Source organism: Frieseomelitta varia, unplaced genomic scaffold (genome assembly GCF_011392965.1).
Source record: "Frieseomelitta varia isolate USP_RPSP 00005682 unplaced genomic scaffold, Fvar_1.2 scaffold_666, whole genome shotgun sequence".
Lineage (NCBI taxonomy): Eukaryota > Metazoa > Arthropoda > Insecta > Hymenoptera > Apidae > Frieseomelitta > Frieseomelitta varia.
The window spans coordinates 143,074-167,003 of NW_025110441.1; the positions used below are offsets into that span (position 1 = coordinate 143,074).

Here is a 23,930-nt window from a genome sequence, read left to right on the forward strand (position 1 = left end):
TTTTTTTTTTGCCGGATCGCTCACATCGTTCTCTCCGCTCTCGAACTTGAAAATTGCCAGAGGATTAACATACTTTCGAGGATATCGATCGTCTTTGTTGTTCACCGATCGAAAATGAAGGGGTGTGGTCACAAATCTCCATACGCATTCTCCACGCGTACGAATCGCCCCCGTTGATACGAACAAAACAGATTCTCCCAGTGCTTTTCCCTCTGTTACACGCAGACGTATAATATACTTTATCGCGGTGTTCCGTGTAATTTGTTATTCTTTTGCAGCGCTCGAGTCACCCGGAATAAGAAACATATCGTTCCATTGTATTATTATCTACTGCCCTTTGTACTTCGTACACAATCGGAATCAGAATCGTCTTTTTGTGCTTCGGTTACGCTTTGGTTAAATAAGTCATAAGCCAGATACGTGTTGAGTCACACGAATTTTAGGAAGCTCGAGTACTTAACGTTGAACCTGTGTGGGCCCCCCTACGTCAAGATGATGGGATAGGATGCAAGGGCGTGGTTTTGACAGATGCACTCCGGGCTTCAGGCACGCAAATGCTCTTTTGGCTGCCGACCGTTCTGCAATTCACCCTTTGTAAATTACGAGTATCCACTTTCTCGTCTCTCGTCGGACGACAAATTTCCAGAAAAAAATTTCACTTTCGCTCTGAGTGTGCTCGAGAGGCTCGACGATAATTGAAGTAACGAGAGTTTTACGTACTTTATCGAACAGCTGCCTTGGCGGATTCGTTGCGTTGCGACGCGAGTCGCATTCCACGCTAATTAAATGTACACACGCTTACGCGTGGTATCTTCATAAGGGAGAACCAAGCGGTATTTGCATCTTATCATGTCGCGGACAAGTTGGCTCGTTTCAAGGCGAGCGAGCGCGATATATTTCGAATAAGCGAAACAGCACTCACGGGAATTCTGTTTGTCGATTTGTAAATCGGCGGACGGGATTTTTCGTCGCGAGCGTGTCTCGAGCGTGTTGCTTTATTCTTCGAACGTGACGATAACTTCTATCTATCCACTCTGTGCAAGCTAGTACGTTCGAGGTAGATAAAAGTACGCGATGACAAATTCCGTGCCTCCATTTCGTTTCTAAATTTTTGCAACACGTTCCCGATAACGAGCGTGTTTCGAGTCCGTAATTTTTAATGATTTTTGATCGATGCATATTTGCAAACGCTCGAGTGTCGAGTTGAGTCCCACGCGACGTATTAAAAAAAAAAAAACTACCTTTTTACCATTGACCATGAAAGCCCGAGGTCGTCGATACGTTATGTAGTACATATAGATAGCTGTGGAGAGTTCAGATACCCCACTCTTCGACACCCCTCCTCCCGCATTGCCAATCGATGGAACCGTCTGCCACTAGTCGGCCGCTCCCCCGAGTGCAACCCCTGCACGTATAAAACTGGCACGTATATACTTGCGCGGCAACCCCGAAGGGAGCTCGCGCGCGCACCACTATTTCATTCACCTCCCGGAAGAGGAATATCCCAAGACTTCTTTGAGCACTCTCAAGGTCAACTCCTAGGGCTACACCAAAAAACACAGCTGCAATTGTGAATTTAGAGATACAGATACAACGAGGTAATTAAGATTAAATAGTAATAAAAGATTAAGGTTATTTTAATTTTTTTTTTTTTCATTATGTAATATATAATTCTTTTGCAATTTTGTCATTGATGTTAATTTGTTCAAACGAGTGGCAGATGATTGTCACACAATTGTGACACAATTAACGAACTTCTGAACGCGACTGGTACTCTCCACCCCTTTTATATTCGTCAAGTACCGCAACCAGGATGTCGCTCGTCGTGCAGAAGCGCAATGACGAAAGCAATCTGCAATCAACGAGATTGGGTCAAAGGGTTCTCCCTTCAGAGCTCTCTCTTTCTCTCTCTATTCATTCACGGTGTATGCCTTGGCACTCGTTTACGAAATCTTGACCGCTGAAGGGGATTCCCTTTCGCGTCGGTTAGCTACGTCGGAATACCGGCATAATTAAGCGTACATGACGTGGCTTTCGTTACGGAGAGTTCGCGAATTCGAAATTCCCTTTTTCAGTGAGATTCGAAGGCGAGAATAAAATTTACACATTTACATTCGATTTTTACAAATTAAAAATTTATCAATTACAGGGACCTGTTGAAACCTATATTTTTCTTATTTTCCTTTGCAAACGTGTCTTTGTACGTGCAAGATATTTACATTTTTTTAGCAGGTGTAAAAATCAATTTTACAGATTTCGACGATACTGTGAATCTATATTATTACGTGGACTTTTTTTACTCTATTGGCAATTTTCGAAGTTCGTTTTGCACAACGTGAAAGCAAAAAAAGTGTGGCGCGTTTCCACGCTCGCGTTGAGGACAAGCTGCCTGGTAACACGTAATACGTCCCTGAGCGTACGCGCCACCGCTCGATACGATACGCGCGCGTCCAGGGTTCGTTAGCCGTCACGGTTGCACGAAAGAGAGAGGGAGAGAAGAAGCGAGAGAGAGAGAGAGAGAGAGAGAGAGAGAGAGAGAGAGAGAGAGAGAGAGAGAGAGAGAGAGAGAGAGAGAGAGAGNGGCGTTTGTATCACGTTCGCCCGGAGCGCGAGCGCAACACGGAATCATCGCAAGCAAAACGCATTTTCTAGCCGCCGTTGCACGCTTTTACGTGGGTATACGATAATGGTGGGTACACGTAGGTGGCCGAGCGTGTGCGCCAGTCCACCTCCACCACCACCACCACCGTATTAACCACTTGCGCTGGCAACTGATTGCGGACCATAACGAGTGACCAAACCGTATACAATAATTCGTCTTCTTTTTAAATTCATCGGGATATCACTGGATAGAAATTACGAAGAAGTAATAAATTTATTATTTGTTTCGCCTGGGTTATACTTAAATGTACTTAAAACTCAGGAAATGTTGCGATTTTGGCACAAAAAAGTTCTCGACGTGCGTGACACGTTATTCCAGCGCAAGAGGTTAACCTCTTGCATTAGTAACTGGTTCGCGGACCATAACGAGTGACCAAACCGTATGCAATAATTCGTCTTCTTTTTGAATTCATCAGGATATCACTGGATAGAAATTACTAAGAAGTAATAAATTTATTATTTGTTTCGCCTGGGTTATACTTAAATATACTTAAAACTGAGAAAATGTTGCGATTTTGGGACAAAAAATTCTCGACGTGCGTGGCACGTTATTCCAGCTCAAGAGGTTAAATCGATGCAATCGCTACGCGGGCCCGCTCGGAAACGAACCGCTGCATACGCCACTGTGTGAGGGTCCTCCATTAAACGCGATTACCCAAGTTAATTGGCAGGCCGCGCGAATTCGTTAGCCGTCAGCCGTAAGATCTCTCTCTTTACCGAGAACCCACGACAATGTCCGGCCAGAAACCTTTGAACGATTTAACCGATCTTATCGATCTTACCGGGCACGCTCGGACGCACACGGCTTACAGTGGAAGTTAGGAACAACGCGTATCTTCTTAACTAAATTATATACATATGTATAACAGGTGTAAACGTTCAATGTATAAAAAACTATTTGAATTCGAATATTGAAAATTTTCGCTAGTGTCTCTCTTCCTCGGAGAGATCTCAAACTTGTTCAATCTCGTATGACGTGTTCAATCTCGCGATGAGCATGGCACGAAAGCGTGGTGTGTTGTACACCGACGCGTCCTGCAAACCGGCTAGCGCGTCGGTGCGAGCAACCTAGTTTCCTTATTAACTTGCAGCAAGACCTCTTTTCTTCTCGCGGCTCACGAGATCGAGCAGGATCTACACCGTGATTTCTCTTCGGACACCGAGACCCTGTTCTTTTTTTTAGTTTCTTCTTCTCTTGCTCCTCTTGGTCGTGTCGTGATATAATTCAATGAGATATTACATCTTTCAGAGTCGTCCGAGAACCACCGTTGCTTTCTTGACTTTCGTGAAATCGACCGACTTAACGCTGTAACGTGCCGCGAAATCGCGTACGGCATCGAACATTGAATAGAACTACGTTTTATAAGCTGCTTTTGTTTCGTAAAATTATACGTTGAGGAACGAAGGAAAAATTGGTCTTAGGAAGGTTAGTTTTATTACGGCTGGCACAGCCGAAGCAATCCCTCTTCGTTTTGTTACCGTTACGCGTAATACAGTCCAGCGGGTGTTGTTTCAGTATGCGTGCACTCGATGCAATACCTCCTACACGTGTATCGAGAGAGGATAAGGGAGAGGAGAAATATTTAACAAGCGGATACGTAAAGGACACGAATGTGTTCCACAGTTGCGTATTCAGCCTCTTTCGAGCTCTCTCTATATACAACCATACGACTGGCTACCATATAAGGACCTATACACAGCCTTGTCGATGCTGACCCACCGTTGGAACGCTCCCTCGAAACGCTCTCTTGGAGCCACTGACGTACGCTTATCTGCGCGTTCTCCTCCTTTCAAATTTGCAATTTTTCTCCGATTCTTCTTCTTCTTCTTATCATTCGTCATATTCGTTTATACTAATGTAATTCTGAAAAAATTGGAAGCAAGCACAAACTTTCAAAAATAAATTGAGTACCACTTTTCATGAGGGAAGTACGTACTTTGATGTATTCGACTTTCTTGACGTTTCTAGAAAAAAAAAAAAAAAAAAATGCGTGGGTATACAGTTTCTTTGTAAGACACTCGAAGGCTAATTCCTTTTGAAAGCATAAATAGTGCTGATTTCCTCTGAAACAATAACGAAATTCCAGGAAGCAGCGTGTCACAATGGTGTTTCAAGTGCTGATGAAGCTTTCCGCGAGTGTCTTCTTAACCGTTCCCTGCTTTGTGAAATGCGCACAAACTTTCTTTGTTCCCTAGCCTGGTGATACTTTTCGTCCGTTGAAAGTGGGTGTCTGGTGGAGATGCCTGAAAGTAATGGATACAAGCGACGTAAATAGCGAAAAAATAAAGCGAGAATGAAAACACTGAAACGCGAAGAAGAAAGAGGGGGGGGGGGTGGAGAGCCCGACAAACGTGAGTCATACTTCAGTGGTGCACAAACTTTTTTAATTGTACGGCGCGTTCGAATCTACAAAACTGCTCTTATCGTAGCAAGTACATTCTCGTTAAATAACGAAGAGTACGTAATTGTATCTTGCGTGCGAAAATCGCCATGTGGCTTCCGAGAGTCCGGAATCGCTCGAAGCAACGTAAAGCCGTCGTCGATTGTGCGTCACTGCCCCGACAAACTGTAAAATGTAAAAGCATCGTGAAGTACCGGATTCGACGTATGTATATGATACACATGACGAGTCTTTGCGACGGAGCATGCACAGATTATTAATTACGTTTCGGCGTACATAAAAAAAGCATTTTATATATTATTTACGTTCTCTGGATACAAATGTCTTCGCAATGTGGAAACTTTTATTGCGAATTTCATTTTTTTTATTCGCGGATTTTTTTAAATCTTCGAAATATAAAAATTATATTATAAGTACAATGTAATTAGGCGAGTCGAATGAATTCGAGAAATTCATAAGCTTGTTTGACCGAAGGAAATGTAATCTCTGAGAATAGTCTGACTAATGGGTGAGTAAAAATGTTTTGGTAAGAAGTCACGGTGGAAGATATGTGACCAGAAAGGAAATGAAAAGAGACGCGAACCGGAAGCAGCGAGCTTCAGCTTCCGCCTCGTAACAGGCTAGCTACCGCGGTGTGTGGTACAAAGTTTAGGCAACGAGGACAAATTTCGTTCGTCTAATTGACGTTTTTACACGAATCAAGTCTGAGCCGATACAATTAAAACAAACTGAGTTCGCTAATTGCAATTAACACAGTACGTTGAATTTCAAGACGTTACATGTCCGATTATGTTCCGACGTAATTACAGAGCCAATCCGTTATTTTATAACGTCGTAAAAAAAGGGGAGGGGGGGGGGGAAGGAAAGACGAACGAGAGAAGACCGGAAATACTAGACGGGCAACCTTTGCATTCGCTCGAAACGATGCCGTTACTCGTCCGGAATTTGTGGCACTTGCATCTCCTCCACTTCGTCTACGAGGAAAATCTCTTTTTGGCTTTTTGATTTGACGTATTCTAAAAAAAAAAAAAAATGAAATAATATATAATGTATAAATAATAAATTATAAATGTATAAATTAATGTATAATAACGTATTAATGTATAATGTATAATACGTACAACGAGAGACGCAAATGTGATGAAATTTTTAAAAGAAACCACGAAGGATTTTAGCGTGAATATATTAGTAACTAGAGTGAATCAGTTCCAGATTTTAAATTTTTCGCATTTTCGAATTCTTCTGTGTAAAACGTGAGCGTTGCATTGAAGAACATTTAACGTTTAAGTTGGAAATTCGATGCGAGTACGTCGTTGCATGTAACCGATATACAAGGTGTCCTCTAACTAGTGGGCACAACCGAGTACAACGTGATTCTGCGTGAAAAAAAAAAATGTGTATGAAAAATGAAAATAAAGAATGGAATTGAGATCTTTCGATTTTCGAGAAAAATTCATCAACTACACGTGTACCAGGGCAATTTTTTCGAACGAAACATCTTCAAAGCTTGTTTTCTCAAAAAAAAAAATTTTATCTTTTCACTTGACTTTGTGCGTAGAACATTCCCGTGTCGATCATTCGCGTCTGTCCAATACGAAATTAATTAAATTCGAGTAAAGATAAATTTTCAAATTCTCGAATTTCTCGAATATTTTGTTCCTCCTTTTTGACTTTGTAGGATCACTTCCTGTTCGATTGTACCGCCAGTTACGGGGACACCCTGTACGTGTACCGACGTTTCTGCCAATACGCATTGAAAGTATCGCGAGAAGCATTCGATCGGCCGATAGTCGCGCACATGCGAACACGCGTGTTGCGCGCGTTTGTGTATACGCAGGCTTCGTTCGTTTCTCGGTAACACGATGACAATGAACCGGACGCGTTCGCTGACACTTGCAGATTCATACCTCTCGTTGTTTCCGATATATCCGACGCTTGGTTGTCGATCGTTCAGAAAATAAGAAAAGGAAAGAAATAGGTTAAAAATTCAAGCTTCATATTTGCAGATTTTTACTTCTCGTTGTTTCCAGTATACGTATCTTACGTTCGATTGTCATTGTTCAGAAAATAATAATAATAATAAAAAGAAGAAGAAGAAATAGTTGAAACGACACTTGCTGATTCATATTTCTTCGTTGTTTCTAATATATTCAACGCTCGACCGTCGTTTAGACAATCAAAGAAAGAAAATAGGTTACAAGTTGAAGCAAGTGTTGTGATTTAGAGCGATGTATGTACTATTGCTTATGAAGATGTGTAGGTATGTACATGTACATTACACGTGTATGAAATATTTTGATATTTAATGCAAGTGTACATTTCATAAAAATAGTATCTTATTACAGGTGGCAAAATCCTAACCTTTGTTAAATATCTTTTTTTATTTTCGAACAATCTAATACTTGTAATACTTATTAATACTTAATACTAATATTTGTTAATATATAATATATTATATATCATAATAATATGAAATATATATATTGTTAATACTTATTAATGTTTACAATACTTAATGCTTATTACACGTTTTATAAAACTTGTTATAAAACCTGTTATAAAAGAATATTACATATCATCTATTTGGTTCAAAATTTGGAAATGTTTTACGAATAATTGAATTCCGTTTTTTTTTTGTTTTTTTTTTTTTTGTTACACATAGGTCTTTTCTCGGCTACTTTTGTCCAACCAGACAAACAGGTAAACAAAGACATATCGCGGGCGAAACTCGACAGTTCATTTCGGATCGCGATTCTAGTTGTGACTGACATCAGTTTTGCAATTGAAAATCCTTCTGAGCGTTGATAATCAAACGAAACTCTCTGCGGGTGGCAAAGTACAAATAAAAATATTGTCACCTCTAGTTTAGAGACGGATAATTCGTATTGCAGAATTGTACAACTCTTTAGATTGTTGTGTGTTCGTTTATAACGTTTTCGGTCGTTAGCAAGTAACCTGTCGAGGTTACATTAACAATTATAATATATGACTATATTATTATTAATATTATATTATTGTATCATTAATAATATTACATTATTACTATTAGATTACATGATTATTACACATCGTCAAGTCAATTATGATAACATGTAGTCTGGAGTTTACAAAGTACCAAAAATTATTTGCTTGTTTCAGATTAAAGAGTACAACACATCACCATGTCGAATCCGTCGTTGAAAGACCTGCCAAAAGTAGCCTTAGACTTGAAAAGCGAGCTAGAAGGTTTTAATCATGGCTGTATGAAGAAAGCAGCGACTGCTGAGAAGAACGTTCTACCTTCCGCCGAAGGTAAACTCATCCCGAGAAGCAAAATTTTCCCTCTTATTTGCGCCTTAACCCGGGATTACCCACCTGGGGGTCTAGCGCAGGTACATCCCGGCGACTAGACCCTCACGTGGGTAATCCCGGGTTAACACTTGAACAACCAAAAACTCCGTTTCTTTTTTCTTGTAATTGCTTAGAAGATACGTGTGTGTATTTTTGTCAAAATTAATGTGAATTTCTATTTGGACGGAAACATAATCGTATGAATCCATTTATTTTAATCGTTGTCATTTAAATCAGAATAACGTTGCATGTAGAATTTGATACGTATCAAAGGCCGGTTGTTCTAGTGTCGGTACGATTCTCTAACGATTGCGTTATTTTGTAACTTACAGATATACAGAGCACTAATGCTAATAATTTCATCGTTTTTCTTTTTTCTTTTCAAATGATTGTAATGCATGTTATATTGTAATATATAGACGTGCGACAGGAACGACAACATTCTGAATTAATCCACGATGTGGAGACATTTAAAGCAGACCAATTGAAACATGCCGATACGAAAGAGAAGATCATATTGCCCAATGCCAAAGGTATATCACCCAAGACTTGTCTGTTCTCTCTAGGGGAGAAATTCATCCTTTGTTTTCCTGCTTCTACTTTGGACTTTTGGGAACAAGAGGGGAGAGTGGTTTCCTTGCTTTTGGTGCTTCAGCGTGGTCCAACATACGCGACAAAACCAAGCTTATTTACTTTACGCTTTCAGCCTTGGAAGGAACTGTTTTGCATATCTGGTATTAGGTTGTCGATAGTCCACAACACGACGTTGCGTTCGTTTGGTGATAAACATTTTTGAAACATCGCAGTAACAAGGCTTTCCATCTTTCTTGCTAAAGAGAACTATTTAAAAACAGTGTATACAACTACATTAATAATGTAATTCTCCACGAGAAACTTGTAATTTGAATAAAATTTGGCGACTGAACTGTTTTTAAAATAATTTGTAATGGTGTAGTTGTTGCGATGAGATCATCAGATGTGTAGTTGGGTGCGATTCCACTTTCACGGTGACAGTACTTCATAATTTTCTCGTCACGTGTTTCGTGTCCTGTATTTTAAATCTCGGTTTACGTCTTGCAGATGTAGCTGCGGAGAAGACCCAACAAACACTGATGTCAGGAATCGAGACATTCGACCCAAGTAGTTTGAAGCACACCGAAACTCAAGAGAAGATTTTCCTACCTGACATGGATGGTACAGTATCATGTTTCATTCATCTCTGTACATTCTTATCTTTCGTGTATCTTTTAAAAGAAATTGCAATTTAGAAGTAAAGAAAATGTTATTATAAATAAAACTTATATTAGAAAGTAAAATAATAATTAATTAACGAGACAAAATTGTTCTGCACAGTGATCCAGCAGGAGAAAGAAAAACAAGAGTTGATTTCTGACATTGAAAACTTCAATCCCGCAAAATTGAAACATGCGGAAACGCTTGAGAAAAATCCCTTGCCTACCAAAGAAGGTGAGTTCCAAAAAATTTGGAACAGATATATTTTCACTGAAAGACCAAAGCTTTTCCTTCCCCCCCCTTTTTTTTCTTTTTACTGGAACGATGTTCTTTGTTTCAGCAATCGACGCAGAAAAAATAGCTGCTTAAAAGAGAAGCTTTCATAAACGGAAAGAACGGAAAAGAAAGGGAGCAGCGACTCGTCATTTCTTCCATTTTCTATATCGTGACATTTTATAACAATTACTCATACATTGCCGAGAAGAAAAAAGGAGAATGCGAAACACTGTGTTAATGTAATCTTATGATTATACTTATCCTACCGCCATGAGCGTCCCTTTCGGCGAGACGTGCAAGTCGACTTTTACACGAAACTATTAACAACGGAACGACGATGTAGGTTCAGGCTCAAATTCAATTAAAAAAAAAAAAAAAGAATAAGAAAGAAAGAAAAATGTAAGATGCGATGAAACTACACGCACACAGCCATTCGTTTGATTCCTAACTATTGCCAGCGTTGAAAAAAGTTTGAGCTTGCATCGACATTCGTCCTTAACACTAACTCGCCAAAGGATGTACTTTTTATACTAAGAAAAAGCTGCACGCAGGCAAACGTTATTTTCGATAGCAACAAAATTGGTAGCATTGCATGCGTTACAGAATATCGCAATGGTACAGCGGTTGATCTTATATTTCTGTAAAAATCATATTTTATATAACGGGCTATTGTACTTTTTTAATATTTCGTACACGTCGCATTGTCATTCCGATGAAAATCATGACGAATAAAAAAAAGTAATTTGTAAGAAGAAGTCTTATGATATATTCAAACCTGTTGTTTTATTTTGTATTAATTAAATTTATATATAAAAGATATTTATATATAAAAAAAAAACTAATATGTAATACAGTTATTTACTACAGCGTATATTGCGCAATACGAGTTTTGAACAGTCGCGCGAAAGTACAAACAAAGAAAATTCACATGTTCAGTATAGTAAGGGTCCTTTCCTAACAAAACAGATCGGAAAGTGTTGAACGACGAGTCATGATTGGCTGCCGAAATCTTTTCGTCCAATAGTCTTAGAGAAATCGGTTCTAATGCGAAGTTAATGAGGAGGACCTGTTGCTAGTCCTTTGTTAGCCATGCTATGGCTCTAGCTACAAAGTAACAGTTACGTTGCGCGATTTAAAAACATTTCTGTGAGACTGACAATTTGGATCCGAAGAAATTCTTCGACGCATTAATCATTCGTCCTCGAGCAGGTATAATTCTGTTTACAATCAATTTTTTCCCTCCTCTGTGCAATAACTCACGATTAACGATAGACAAGAACGTCCTTTCATGCTTATCCAATAATGGAAATTGTCATGAGTCGGTGAAAAAAAAGAACATCTTCGGAATTTAACATTCAAATGGTTGCTCACGATCATTATTTCCTCACGTTTGTCGAGAATACGCGCGTATTTGAATTTCCAACGAGAGAGAAAATTGTTCCATTATTTTTTTCAGTGTGACCAAAGATGGAAATATCACCCAGAAAATCATTGAAACGTACTCAAGAACCTATTGACGAATGGCTACAAAGTGAAGGATATTTCAGGAAACATGCACCTAGAGATCCAACTTGTTTATTCAGAGCAGTTAGCGAACAAGTCTACATGACGCAGCATTATCATATAAGAGTTAGAAAAGAATGTGTAGAATTCATGAAAAAAATGAAACACTTATTCACAGAGGTGGTTATAACAGCTTGATCAGTTTCATTAATCATCAATAGTAATATGAACATTTCGGTTAATATATGTTGCTTTGTAGAATATATTAATTCCATTCGAGGATTATTTGGAACAAATGGCGTGTTTTACGGAATGGGGTGGTATGACTGAGATCCAAGCTATGTCGTTACTTTATAAACGAGAATTTATTATTTTCAATGGACAAAAGCAAGCTGGTCAAAATGTTACAAATAATGGTTTTAAAGATGTGATATACTTGTGCCATACGCCACAAAAACAGTATGAAAGTATTTATACAAAAGACTTTGTTGGAAATGCTGCTTTCTGTCAGTGTATGTGTCTTGCATATTCTTAATATTCTTTTACATTTATATGTTGATAATGAATATTTTAAAAATCATTTGTAGCTATTGTTTATCAAGTATTATATAAAGACGTGTTTAAAATGGCTAACATAGAGACAACAGTCCATAAAATGTTACATGATAGATCAGCTACATTTAGACACGATAAGTTTTTCCTTAAAGACAATCTAGAAATTAGAGAGTAAGTCAGATAATAGTTGCATCATTGGTGTACGCATAGTTCAAAATGTGCAAATACAATTTATTTATGTTTAGTCAATTGGCTGCAGAGATATATAACAAGATTGACAGTGGGACTGAGGAGGTTGATGATACACAAATTGTTGTAAAGAACATACCACCTTTCCCTTATAGAATTGCCAAAGCTCTTGATCCTAATATCTATCGTAATACTGACTTTGATATATGGCACGAAATTAGACGAGGTAGTAGAAATTTGTTTCTATCAAAATGTATCATAATTTCAAAGGAGGAAAACAAATCACTTGACATATTTTAGAGGTGAAAAATGCAGGATGGACTAGGCACAATAGTCATGAACTCCAAATTGGTGGCAAATGTTTAGTACAAGTGGACTTTAATGAGGAAGAGTTTGACAAAACCAATAATAATAACGTTTACGTGTCATCTCTTGAGAAGGATTCCAATGACAATGATATAAAATTATTGCAAAAGAAAAGCAATGATTCGGTATTTTATTATGGCCATATTCAAGAAATGAGTAAAAATCAAGGACCCGTGTTAGTTTTTATTGAAGAGTTAGGAGAGAAGAGAATTGTGCCATATTCAGCTCTTAAGCCGTTGCCCCCCAAAAAAAATAAACAAGCCAATTGGTTGCCGATTTGCAAAAAGAATCTACTCTTAGATTCAAGTTAGTATTTAGAAAGAATCTACTGTTAGATTCAAGTTAGTATATTCTAGTTAAATTTTTCATCTTCTAAATATTTATGTTTCATTATAATAGATCAAAAATGGAAAAAAGCATGTGGAACATCATCTCGCAAAGTCAAAGACTCTGCTAATATGAATATTTTATCAAGTAATATTGATAAAAGTGAAAGCAATGGTAATATTGTCAATGACATTAGCGGGAATAATTTTCAATGGAAAGAAGTATCATTGTAAGTAGAGCTCGTTATGTTAATTATTTAGTAAATTTTCATTTTATTTATCGCAAATGAAACATTTATTTATTTCATTGTAGGAAAATGGATCATCAAGAATATGAAAATTATTCAATGGATAAATGTTCCAATTATTCAATTGATGTAAGCTATAAAGAATCATTTAATTACTGTAAAATATATATAAATTATCCAAATATATATAAATTATTATTACGAGATATTTTGTTTCATAGAATTCTGTTGAAATGTTTCCTTCAAGAATGATTCTTGATAACACTCAGTCCTCTACAATGGATATTGGGAGGCAAGAAAATAATAAAGAACGTAAAGAAAAAAGTTCGTTCTCACACAAAAACCCTGAAAATAATTTTATTAGAAATTCGAAGTCGGATAGTCCAATGAAAAATGATAATAATGCCGCTTCATATTCAAAACAGAGAGCGCAGAAAGAAATATATTATTCACCATATGCTGGTATATAATTAAAAATCACATAAATTATTCTATGTAGTCGTTGCCATTTCTATGCAGTGAATCATTTCATTTAATATTGCAGGAGATTCTAATGCCCAAATAGACATGCGTTCTATTAATTGCTCTGTGCAAAAGAGTATTGATGTAAATGGCAGTGATTTACCACTCTCAGGTAATAATACGAATTGCTTTTGTATATATGACTTGATAATGAAATTTATAAATAATCCTTTTTACATCCCTGTAGATCCATTCACTTTGAGATTTTTTTACAATTTAGGATTGGAGGTAAGAATCGTACAATTGTTACAAAATCACAACTACATGTCATTCATTCGTTCCAAACTATTGTTATAGTATTTTCGTGGTGGTGCCAATTGGAATTATTTAACAAATGGACAGTCGCCCAATTTTGGACAGTGGTATCAAGGTATATTGTCTGTATGTTTTTTATATTAATTTCGCACATATATTTGTTTATTTATTTATTAATCGAAAAGGAGCATCTCCAAATGAAGAAGAAATTACAAACATCACGCATAACATGATCCAAGATTGTACGCTAACGCAACAAAAAAAGGAACCAAACAGCGACCAGAACGAGGTTGGGGTGCAATTACTGCCCCAGGAAAATGGAGACAAATATGCGAATGATACCAAAAACGTGCAGATTCAAAAGACCGAAGTTCAAAAAGGGAATGACGGGAAAGAAACGTCTTCGTATTCATCCCGTGACAATAAATTGGAATCTGCAAACAAGGAATCTTCCCGTTTCAGTAGAAATGGGTTAGGTCCACGTTTTAAGAAGAATTCTGAGAGTAAGTAATAAAAACGCCGAAAAAACTCGTTTCGCATGCGCGTACGCTGTTGTATAATAAATATTCATCTTTCACGCAGATCGATATCGATCCTCCTCGCATTTTGCCAACCAGTACTTGAGCAACGGATCGAGTTCTAAACTCTCCAAGTTGGAGAGAGATACGAAAGAAAATACCATGAACGTTCAGTCTCCACATTCGATGCATCAGCAGTTACACGCACCTGCGAATGCAATGAACGCTTACCAAGCGTCGTACATGCAACAAGGCATGTATCCCGGGCTGCCGTACTACGGCAACGAGACAGATGCATTTGCAAACCCTTACTATTCTCTCAATCCAGGTTTCATACCGATCCCGTGTTTACCGCATTCCGATATATACGACAGCAACAACATGCAATCCTTCTCGCCGCATCTATGTCCCGGAATGGATTATACGCAGGCTTACTCCGCGGGCGTATGTCCGCCGTACTTGTGTCCCCCACCAACTCCGTTCAACATGCCGCCGCAAAATGTACCCGAACACTGGTACGCTGTTGCTGGTCAACCACACTACATGCAATACACACCGGTGTTGTCCGTGCCGACGGAGACGCCTTGCAACGGGGTAGCACAAAACGCTAATCAAAATGCCTCGTCTTAAAAAAATGAGTTCGCTAAGTTGTTACTTACACATTCCGTAAAGTTCCTACTACTTTTATATAATTCATAGTTGGATATTGAAGTGAGACAGATCATTGCGTAACCACAACAGGTCATTTTTAATTGTATAACCAAAATACCATTAACATGAATGGATATATAAAGATATATTACAGAAGAAAAACATTGTAAACGTAAATATCGTATTCTATCGTATTAGAGAATTAGAATTACAAATTAAAAAGTACAAAAGTTGAATATCTAAGGTAGGTTTTGTAACGACTCTCGCATTAAGCTAACAAAAGTATAAATTATTTATCCTTGATGTAAGTAGCTCGATACCTGTATAATTTCATTTCATTTGTTACTGTACACGAATCACTTAAAGCAACAGACAGCTTTCTGAAATTTATACAGGGTAATACACACACAGTCTTCAGGTTTAATTAATATATATATATATATATATATTTACTCGTTCGTTTTTCACTTGTTCAATATTTTCTCCTAATAAAAAAAAGCAATGCAGAAACGAAACATCCATCTTCTTACCCGTGTGAAAATAAAACTCTAGTCGCGTCGTCCAATGGTGTTGTACGATTCCATTTCAAATTTTCCCTCCTAACATGGCTACCAACGGTGCGTGCGCGCAGCCGACAAATGTTACTAGACGTGCTTTTCGTACGCTTCGAATATTTAATTTCGCGAAAGAAAATACAACGAACAACGGCGGTTAAACGCGAGATAAACGATCTCCGACTTTTCGTTCGCCCTTGTCTCGTTAATCGCCGTCCGTTTTTCGCATTTCGGTGTTGACCGCGTTCGCATCGGTCGGCAAAGCGTCCGCCATTGGACGGACGAGAACGGTTCTAAACCGGTGAGGAAGGTGTGCGCTCGGGGATCTTTCAATATACAATAAACACCGTGGTTCTGCTCGCTGGTATTCCACGCCATGACTAAAATTTGTTGGAAGAGTAGGAGTGCGGTAGCTGTGACAGGTCAAACAGCGAACAGCGAAATTACTTAATGTCCATTCGGGCCGTATGATTTCTCGTATAACGTGATGCTGACAGGTTATCGTGTTCCATCGGTTCGTTGTTTCTCGGCTCAGTGAATTATTGCCCAAGAACGCCAAGCATCCGCTTCGTGGTCTGTTATTTTCGTGGAAGCTGTAGGACTCAGGCCGTGAACGGGAAGAGCAAGCGCAGAAACTGAAAAAGGAATGGAGGTTGGTCGCGGTCAAGTTAATCCTGAAAATTGATGCCCGACGTGATCGATAGCACTGTGTCTCCTGTGAAAAATATGCGACAGCACGTTATTCTGCGTGTTCGCGTTGCGTCCCCGAAAACGAGAACGTTTGTCCTTGTTTGTTGTTTTTTTCCTCGCCTAATTGAGTAATCGGGAACACACGTACGCACATTGAGTATTTTCCTCGCGTATTATCTACCGTCGTATGGCAGCGACTGTTCTCTTTTTTTTTTCCTTTTATCATCGTCGCTGTTCATTAATTTTTGCATGCTTCTGTAGGAGTGTATAGGCGACAATGTAGATTTTTTTTTAATCGTGTTTCAGAGCAGCTTAATTTTGGTGAAAATTGTAAACACAGGATGTTCAAAGAAGTACACCAAATAACTTGGAATCAGTATGCTTGATGGGTCACAAAGAGGTTACATGTATCACATGTATCATATGCTTGTCTCGTTTGTTCTTTTTTCTTTTTTAGATAATCATTGTTTCATTTACTCAATTTCAACCAGGAGTGAACGTTGGATTGTTTGTAACTATCGTTGTAACTGAAGGTTTATGAAAAACTAGTGCAAACAACGCAGAGTGCATTTTTGGAATGAAATGATTGTTAGGGCAAAATTTGATAAATGATCGTTAGAATATAAATTCACGTTTACAAGTCATTAGTTTAAACGCTACTTTTAGTACACGTATATTATACCTGAACTTAGAGTGACTCCCCAAATACAATACTGCTACTTGATTTTTTTCTAAAACACCAATATACGTATAACATTTGTTTTTGCTGTTTTCATGCGAACATTGTGACTATAGGTAGACGAATGTTCAGCTGGTGGTGACAGCGGGGCTGAAGAAGACGAGGATGATGCATCTTCTCGTGGATCCAGAAGTAACAGTAGTAGCAGCAGCATTAGTGGAAGCAGTACTTCGACCGACAGTGGAGACGACAGCGGAGAAGAGCAAGGTACAAGCGGCAGTGAGACCCACAGTTCTGGCGAAGAGGACGACGAAGAGAATGACAACACAGAATATTCTGTCAAAGCGGAGAGTCCGGATACTTTGGTCTGAGATTTCACATTTTTATATGAAATTACATGAAAATACATGTTTGCTGACAAGAACTTCATTTCCAGAAATGGGAAACGTGCATCGCTGGAAACACCAAGATAAAACTGCCGCAAGATCTCTGCGAACATTCAGCCATTTTCAAAGAGTTTTTGGATTACCCTTACATTTGGAACGAATGCCTTACAGAAAGTCAAAGGGAGACCCTTTGTAATCTTCTGCCAGTTTTCCCAAAGGATTGCGATGTGGAAGCTGAAACTGAGAAAACACTGCGTATGTTATTCGAACGTGAAAATCACAGGTTAGGGAGAATTAATCGTCTTTGACAAACTTTCGAAAGTAAAGTATCGTCTTTTATATTTATATATTGTTTATTTTCAATTTGTCTATATTAGGTTCGGCGTAGCGCCTTTAGACGCATTTCGTAGTCACCTATCTGCCGGTCATTACCGACCGGATATCAGAAGAATGTGCAGCTTGGTTCGCAAAGCGCAGCAGAGAAGATTGTTGTTCGAGGAGCGGAAACGATCTTACGAGCTGGCCAGTCAATTACTAAAGTCAAGGGAGAGCTTGCTGTACAATGCGTATAAACAGGGTTTCTGTCAACCGGCTCAACGAACGGTGTCGAAAATCCAATGGAGGAAGCCGAAACCTGCTATGGGTAAGTTAAGCTTACGCTGCGACTGATTGTAAAAAATTTTCTGGCTGTTTATACTTCCCCCACACTCCAGCCGTTTGGCAGAGAAGTATGTAGTAACTTCCGAGGGACAATACTAACAAGCAATGAACCGACAGTTGAAGAGAAAACGCAACTGCGCTATTTGGAGGAACTGAATGCACTGCGGACAGAACTCGGAGCGAGCGCGAAGCTAGCGGCCGACACAACGTCCGAGAACGAGGAGAACTATCCGCACTATCAGTTGTCCGGCGCTAAGCAGAAGAAGAAGAAACGCTCCTTGATGGGGGTTCAGGGATTGTCCATCCGGGGTTTGCAAATAAATCACGAGGATGAGACTATCCGGCCTGTTTTCTCCACGCTGCAGCGGGCGGAATATCCGGCGAACAGGTCTCTGTTTGTACGCGAGCAAACGGAGGAAATGTACCGCGAGATGTTGCTCGAGCACAAGAAGAGAAGAGCACGGCGCGACGTACGTAAAATTAAACGAATTTATACGAATAGAAAATTTAACGACATTGATGTACTAATGTTTATCGTGTTCCCTCAGATTCATCCGGAATTGAATACGCAGGGCATCGCTCTTGCCGATTTAACTCAACGAGCGCAAATCGGACAGAAGCACAAATTATCGCTCGGCCCCGCCATACGCATCACGTCGGCGAAGAAACGGATAAAGCTGGAGCATTCGCCGCTCTGTCCACCGGCGCCGAGATTAACCAACTCGATAAAACACGAAAGCGACAACAGTGATTATTCTCACACGACGGACGAGAATAGACATTCCAACGCGTTGGATATGGATCACCGAATGCTGACGCCGATCAAGTCGGAGCCTATGGACGCGTACGAGATGCATCAGATGTCTAAGAAGAAGCTGAGCCCCGTTGCGTTGAAGGTTGGCAAGACGTCGATGATGGCCGCTCCAGAGATAAAGAAGGAAGTGGAGGACATGGAGTACGACGATATAAAAACGGAGCTTGGCACGGGAGTGAACGAGGACCCGCCACTGGAAACGGAGGAGGAGGAAGAGAACGACAAGAAGGAGCTCGACTTGGACAGCATCGACATGATGCAGCTCCCTATACAGCTCGACGATGGGATTGATATATTGGACGATGTGAAGTGCGAGGACGAGGGAGTTATATCGATACCTGACAAAGAGATTGCTGTCCCGTCGAACGAGGATGCCATGGACATGAACAGCGGGGCGGAATTGATGCAAGAGACACACTCCTGTTTCTTCTCGTTGCTGAGAGATGCGTTCACTTCGAAAGGCGAGTACAGAATGAGCGCCGGGGAAATGAAGGACGCTGTCACCCAGTGGCAAGGGAATCCCATTTCACCGTTGAACGATTGGTACTCCCTGGCGTCCTCTTGGCCAGCACTGGTCCCGCTAGCTTTGGGATTCCTTGCCGGTGAGCTCACCTATTCTCAGGACATAAGCGACCGACAGGAAAAAGAATCGGAGCTTGTCCCTTACTTAGAGAACAAAGGAAGCGGGGTCTATGCGTGGATCGGTGCCGGGCGAGACTCGGACTCTCGTCTGTCTGACCTGTGCGCGAAATTCTTGATGCACAAAGATTCGCTCGGTCTGGTCGCCGTGAAGCAACAGAATCAAGCGCCTCAGGTCAGCAGCAGCAACGTTAACAGCAACACCGCAAGTGGAAACGCAAATTCGAGCGGCAGAGATAGCAGCAGTCCGGCGATGGAGTCGATCAACGTCGATGGCGCATCTGTCAACACTGTTGCGGAATGGGAGCCACCTCGCGCTCTCTGGCCCACCGAATGGAAAGTTCGGGCGTCCACGATGGAAGAACGAGAAGAGTTCAGGAGGCAAGAACGTATGCGTTACGCTGCACCTCACAAAGCGTTCACGTACAGAATGCACGGTTATGCTTCTGTCGTGGGTCCGGTGAAAGGCATTTATCAGCATAACGTTGGTACGTTCGATTCGATTACAATTTGTTACTTGAATTAAATTTTTTGTGGAAAATAAAACTTATTTGCAAATTTTAAAGATTTTAGAATATTTTGAGACTAGACTTGACTAGTTCTTTTTTTACATCGTTTATAAATATTTTCTTGCTATTGATTATTAATTAAGTTAAACAATAAAATTATTGATTTTTCAAAAGAAAACACTAGTGTTGTTTCCTTATAATTTAATTTAATTTTAGCAGCAGCTGCACATACTCTGTATTTGACATGATACGCACTTTTAAAAGCAGCACCACAGTTAAGAGATTAAAGAAATCAATCAGACAGGTCATTATTTGCATTTTATTTAATTTCTACTTTAATTTTATTTTCATTTTCAGCCTCTGGTTTAACCAAAGCTCGAGGACACTCATTGCTGGTGGCGGATCGGCCAAACTTTGTGACGATTTTAGCCTTAGTGAGAGACGCCACTGCAAGACTTCCTAACGGTGAAGGAACCCGAGCCGATATTTGTCAATTGCTGAAAGACTCTCAGTACATTAGGGAGCAGACAGAGAGTGACGACAAGGAAGGATACTTGCACTCTGTAGTGTCTGGAGCTTTAGACAGACTCCACTACGAAACGGATCCGTGCGTACGATATTATCCACGACGCAAGGAATGGCTCTACCTTCATCGAGCACGTTCAGAATCGGAATTTGGTTTGTATCTACTTGAAAACATTGCTTTGGCGTTTTTGGAGATTACATCTCTTGCGTTTTATACGTTGAAGATTACATTGTGTCTTTCTTTGCAGAAATGTACCATCAACAGTTGCAAGGTGTTGCAAAGAATAAGAAGAATGGCGGTAGTATGTCTCGAAAGGCACTGCCCCCAGTGATAAAACCTACTAGTGTCAACAAAGAACAGTCTCCGAGCAATAATAAAGAAGCTACACCCAAAAAAGAAAGGAAAACCGCGTCTGCTATCCAACCTGTCATCTCGAGGTGAATTTCAAACGTTCCTTGCGAGGAAAGTTTCAAACAATATTTTGATTGCACGTGTCTTTTTTTCTTTGCAGGAAAGAGCAAAAGAAAACCGAGGAGAAGAACATGAACGATCATTCCGTTACTACGGAACAACCCGCTGTGATCACGAACATAGTGACAACGATCAACACGCCAACGACTTCGGTAATTTCAATGTCGGGGGCCACAGTGCCGGTCACGTCCCTCCCGACTTCCTCTACCTCTATCAGTACTATCACCGTGGAGAAGGACATGGCAACAACCGTGGACGTGAAACCGCAAATCACTGCGAATGTCCCAGCGAAGAAGGCAACGAACATCAGTGGAAAACCGGTCGCTGTTGTGAAAACCAGTGCCCAGAGTTTGCTGCAATCGAACCAGCAACACTTCCCGCATCATCAGATTCAAGTGTCAACGTCCGCTGGTCTGCAGACTATTCGATTGTCCGGGCACTCTGTGCTGCATTCTGCTCAATCTGTAGTGGCCAACAGTACTTCCAACGTGACGAACGTTACGACCAATTTAACCACGATATTGCCACCCACCAAGCTACCGAGTCAACAACAACAACAATCGCAACAACCGCAGCAGCAGCAGCAACAGCAGCAGCAGCAGCAAACCATAATGACCAATCAAGCTGGAAAGAATATCTTGCAGGCTGCTAGTATAAAGCAACAACAGTCTCAACAGCAGCACGTGCTGCCTGGAAAAACTTTGCTAGCCTCTCAGATAAAACTAGTCAGCTCTGGGCAAATCAAATCGCTCCTCACGGGTCACGGGCTTCAAGGTCAGACAATATTCATCAAACAATCGTCACCATCTGGCAATCAGTCGCAACAGATACAACAACAACAGTTGAAGGTGCGAAATTCGTTGAATTTCTACTTCATACTATTTCTACCATGTACTTCGTTGGTGTATAATCCAGCGTATTCGCGTTGTTTCAGCAGCAACAGCAGCAGCAGCAGATCCAACAGAGAGTCGTTGCCAATCAGCAACAATCGATACAAACGTCGGGCATGCAGCGCATAATCGCTCAGATTGGAGGGAAGCCGATCGCCGTGCAGATTCAACAGTCACCGCATCAGCAGCAACAGCAGAAGATACTGGCGAAGGTTTTAACGAGTTCCGGCAGCGGGCAGCTCATCTCCGTGGAAAATCTCCTCGCGCAGAAGGGGCTGAAACTGGCAACGACGACCAGCCATGCAAATCAACTCGGCAGACAAGGGAAACAGGTCATACAAACTCAGTATCAGGTATGTAATTCTTTCGTTCTTGTTCTTTTTCCAATCTCAGCTTCCAAAACTGATGATTTTCGATGCGACGACTCTCAGGTAGTGTCGCAAGCGCAGACTTCGTCGGGCCAGTCGAAGATCATAGCTAGCACGCAGCAACAGCCGCAACCGCAGCAGGCGCAAACCGTTCGAATGGTGACGGCTCAGTTAGCTGGCAAGCCGATAGTCTTGGCAAGTGGCAACAAAAACGTGGGAGTCGGGGTGAGCAGCAGCGGGAGCGTTGTGCTTGGCAAGCAGCAATCGTCGCAGCAACAGACGCAGCAGCAGCCAATCATCTTGCCGAGCCAGTTGCTCAACATCAAAACGTTGCACGGCTTGAAAGTGATACCAACGCCGGCTGGGTTGAAAACCACTGGTGCGGCGGTTTACGCTCGAGTCATTGCTCCAACCACTATAACCTCGTCCCAGTCCACGGGGAATCAGCAGCAGACTATACAGACACAATCATCGAGAAACAACACCTACAGCGCACCTTGACAAAATTGATGCCACTCTCTCTTTCTCTCTCTTTATTTATCCAATCTTTACTTTAATTTCCCGTAGTTCGGATTTTTCTGAGGAATACACCGATTTATATATGTATGATAAAAGCAAAACGTAAAAGAAGAAAAAAGAAAACACGAAAGTTAGTAAAAGGTCGTACACGTTGTACACAACCACGTTGTTTTTAGGTTTGGCAAAATTAGGAAAAAAGCAAAAGAATCGTCCACAGTTTATTCGACACGTTGATGGGGGTGATCAACGCTATAACGTTATACGTTTGGGGGAACACTTGAAATGAGAACACATGTGATCGTGAAGTTTCTTTTGTATTTGAGTGTCGAATTATTTACAGATGCATGGTACGATTTTAAATACAAAAAAAAAAAAAAAAAAAAAAATCAGGAAACATCGTCGTTTCTTCTTTCTCTTGTATCAAGAAGAACTCTTGCGAGCGTTGCGCATAAATAAAACTTATTACTTAACGTCATTTAAATTATTGCTTTCAGAAGTTCTCTCTCGCGCGTCGTCTCTACGTTAATAGGAAGACTTAACTACGAAATACCTAGGCGGCAACAGAGAGCCGCCGTGTCTTTGGTCCGTTTTCTCGTGAGAGGATATCGCGTCGTACCAAAAAAAATCCGTCAATCTATGTACACAATTTCACAAAAGTACAAAGTGGTAGAGCCGTAGAAAGGGGCAAAGAAGGTGCTTTTGCATTTACATTTGCAAGATCAAGAATGATCAACTCGATATCCTCGTCATCGCAGCGTCAACTTGTATCCAGGGGAAATGATCGTAACAGTATTACGTCCCCTCTGAATTCCATATGTCTTGGAATATGTCTATCAGATTGTTCACGCCAATCAGATACCCGTCCTCGTGATTCCCCACTTTCCACTCGGCGTCGTGACAGATCCTCGGCAAGTGCTGAGGCAGAGGCAACGTTTTCGCGAAGTCAATCATCCAGATGCCAGCGTTCTTGGCATCGTGGACGAACAACAAGCTGGACCCAACGACCTCGTGCGAGGCAAAAAACGGGGATGCCTTCAACGTGGTCCTGATCGCTTTCAGACGTTGGATATACTTGGGCACGGCGTGCGAATAGTCTTCCACGAAACGTCTCAGCGCCTCCGTAACCTAAATTAATTAGAAATTCGATATTTAATTTGATGAAATTGTATCATTGATCCCAACCTAAATTC

General features: G+C 40.5%; 4 protein-coding genes across 12 annotated transcripts in view; 3 read left to right on the plus strand and 1 right to left on the minus strand.

Moving 5' to 3' along the window:
• Positions 1 to 10,651, plus strand: part of LOC122535065 (thymosin beta) — an 11,190-nt gene extending 539 nt beyond the window's left edge. The window contains exons 2-6 of one of the 2 annotated variants that reach the window (XM_043666252.1): positions 8,202 to 8,354; positions 8,813 to 8,926; positions 9,474 to 9,587; positions 9,747 to 9,860; positions 9,967 to 10,651. In XM_043666252.1, the coding sequence (XP_043522187.1) occupies positions 8,225 to 8,354; positions 8,813 to 8,926; positions 9,474 to 9,587; positions 9,747 to 9,860; positions 9,967 to 9,995 (501 nt within the window). In that variant the 5' untranslated portion in view covers positions 8,202 to 8,224 and the 3' untranslated portion in view covers positions 9,996 to 10,651. The remainder of the gene's footprint in view (positions 1 to 8,201; positions 8,355 to 8,812; positions 8,927 to 9,473; positions 9,588 to 9,746; positions 9,861 to 9,966) is intronic. The other variant, XM_043666253.1, reaches the window with a different exon arrangement.
• Positions 10,652 to 10,777: 126 nt separating this feature from the next.
• Positions 10,778 to 15,582, plus strand: LOC122535055. Of its 4 annotated transcripts, none has more exons than XM_043666225.1 (14): positions 10,778 to 11,111; positions 11,359 to 11,585; positions 11,665 to 11,917; positions 11,993 to 12,131; positions 12,206 to 12,375; positions 12,450 to 12,821; positions 12,915 to 13,071; positions 13,155 to 13,218; positions 13,311 to 13,551; positions 13,634 to 13,839; positions 13,909 to 13,981; positions 14,052 to 14,369; positions 14,449 to 14,637; positions 14,713 to 15,582. In XM_043666225.1, the coding sequence occupies exons 2-14, from the start codon at positions 11,370 to 11,372 to the stop codon at positions 15,012 to 15,014; spliced, it is 2,700 nt and encodes an 899-aa protein (XP_043522160.1). In that variant the 5' UTR covers positions 10,778 to 11,111; positions 11,359 to 11,369; the 3' UTR covers positions 15,015 to 15,582. The 4 variants fall into 4 exon arrangements, with proteins under 4 accessions (XP_043522160.1, XP_043522158.1, XP_043522159.1 ...); XM_043666224.1 differs by having other exon boundaries at positions 10,784 to 11,111; positions 13,634 to 13,723; positions 13,799 to 13,839; positions 14,449 to 15,579; XM_043666226.1 differs by having other exon boundaries at positions 10,784 to 11,111; positions 13,634 to 13,723; positions 13,832 to 13,839; positions 14,449 to 15,579.
• Positions 15,583 to 15,729: 147 nt separating this feature from the next.
• On the plus strand, positions 15,730 to 23,355 carry LOC122535053 (nuclear factor related to kappa-B-binding protein). Of its 5 annotated transcripts, none has more exons than XM_043666219.1 (12): positions 15,730 to 16,241; positions 16,586 to 16,679; positions 17,075 to 17,323; positions 17,395 to 17,627; positions 17,722 to 17,987; positions 18,122 to 18,474; positions 18,553 to 19,945; positions 20,324 to 20,644; positions 20,740 to 20,929; positions 21,004 to 21,811; positions 21,904 to 22,206; positions 22,285 to 23,355. In XM_043666219.1, exons 2-12 carry the CDS (start codon positions 16,665 to 16,667, stop codon positions 22,720 to 22,722), a joined length of 4,569 nt encoding a protein of 1,522 aa, XP_043522154.1. In that variant the 5' UTR covers positions 15,730 to 16,241; positions 16,586 to 16,664; the 3' UTR covers positions 22,723 to 23,355. The 5 variants fall into 5 exon arrangements, with proteins under 5 accessions (XP_043522154.1, XP_043522152.1, XP_043522153.1 ...); XM_043666217.1 differs by having other exon boundaries at positions 15,731 to 16,241; positions 21,898 to 22,206; XM_043666218.1 differs by having other exon boundaries at positions 15,731 to 16,241; positions 21,901 to 22,206.
• LOC122535056 overlaps positions 23,036 to 23,930 on the minus strand; it is a 31,480-nt gene continuing 30,585 nt past the window's right edge. Inside the window, exon 9 of the mRNA XM_043666227.1 lies at positions 23,036 to 23,865. Within this exon, the coding sequence (XP_043522162.1) occupies positions 23,533 to 23,865 (333 nt within the window). The 3' untranslated portion in view covers positions 23,036 to 23,532. The remainder of the gene's footprint in view (positions 23,866 to 23,930) is intronic.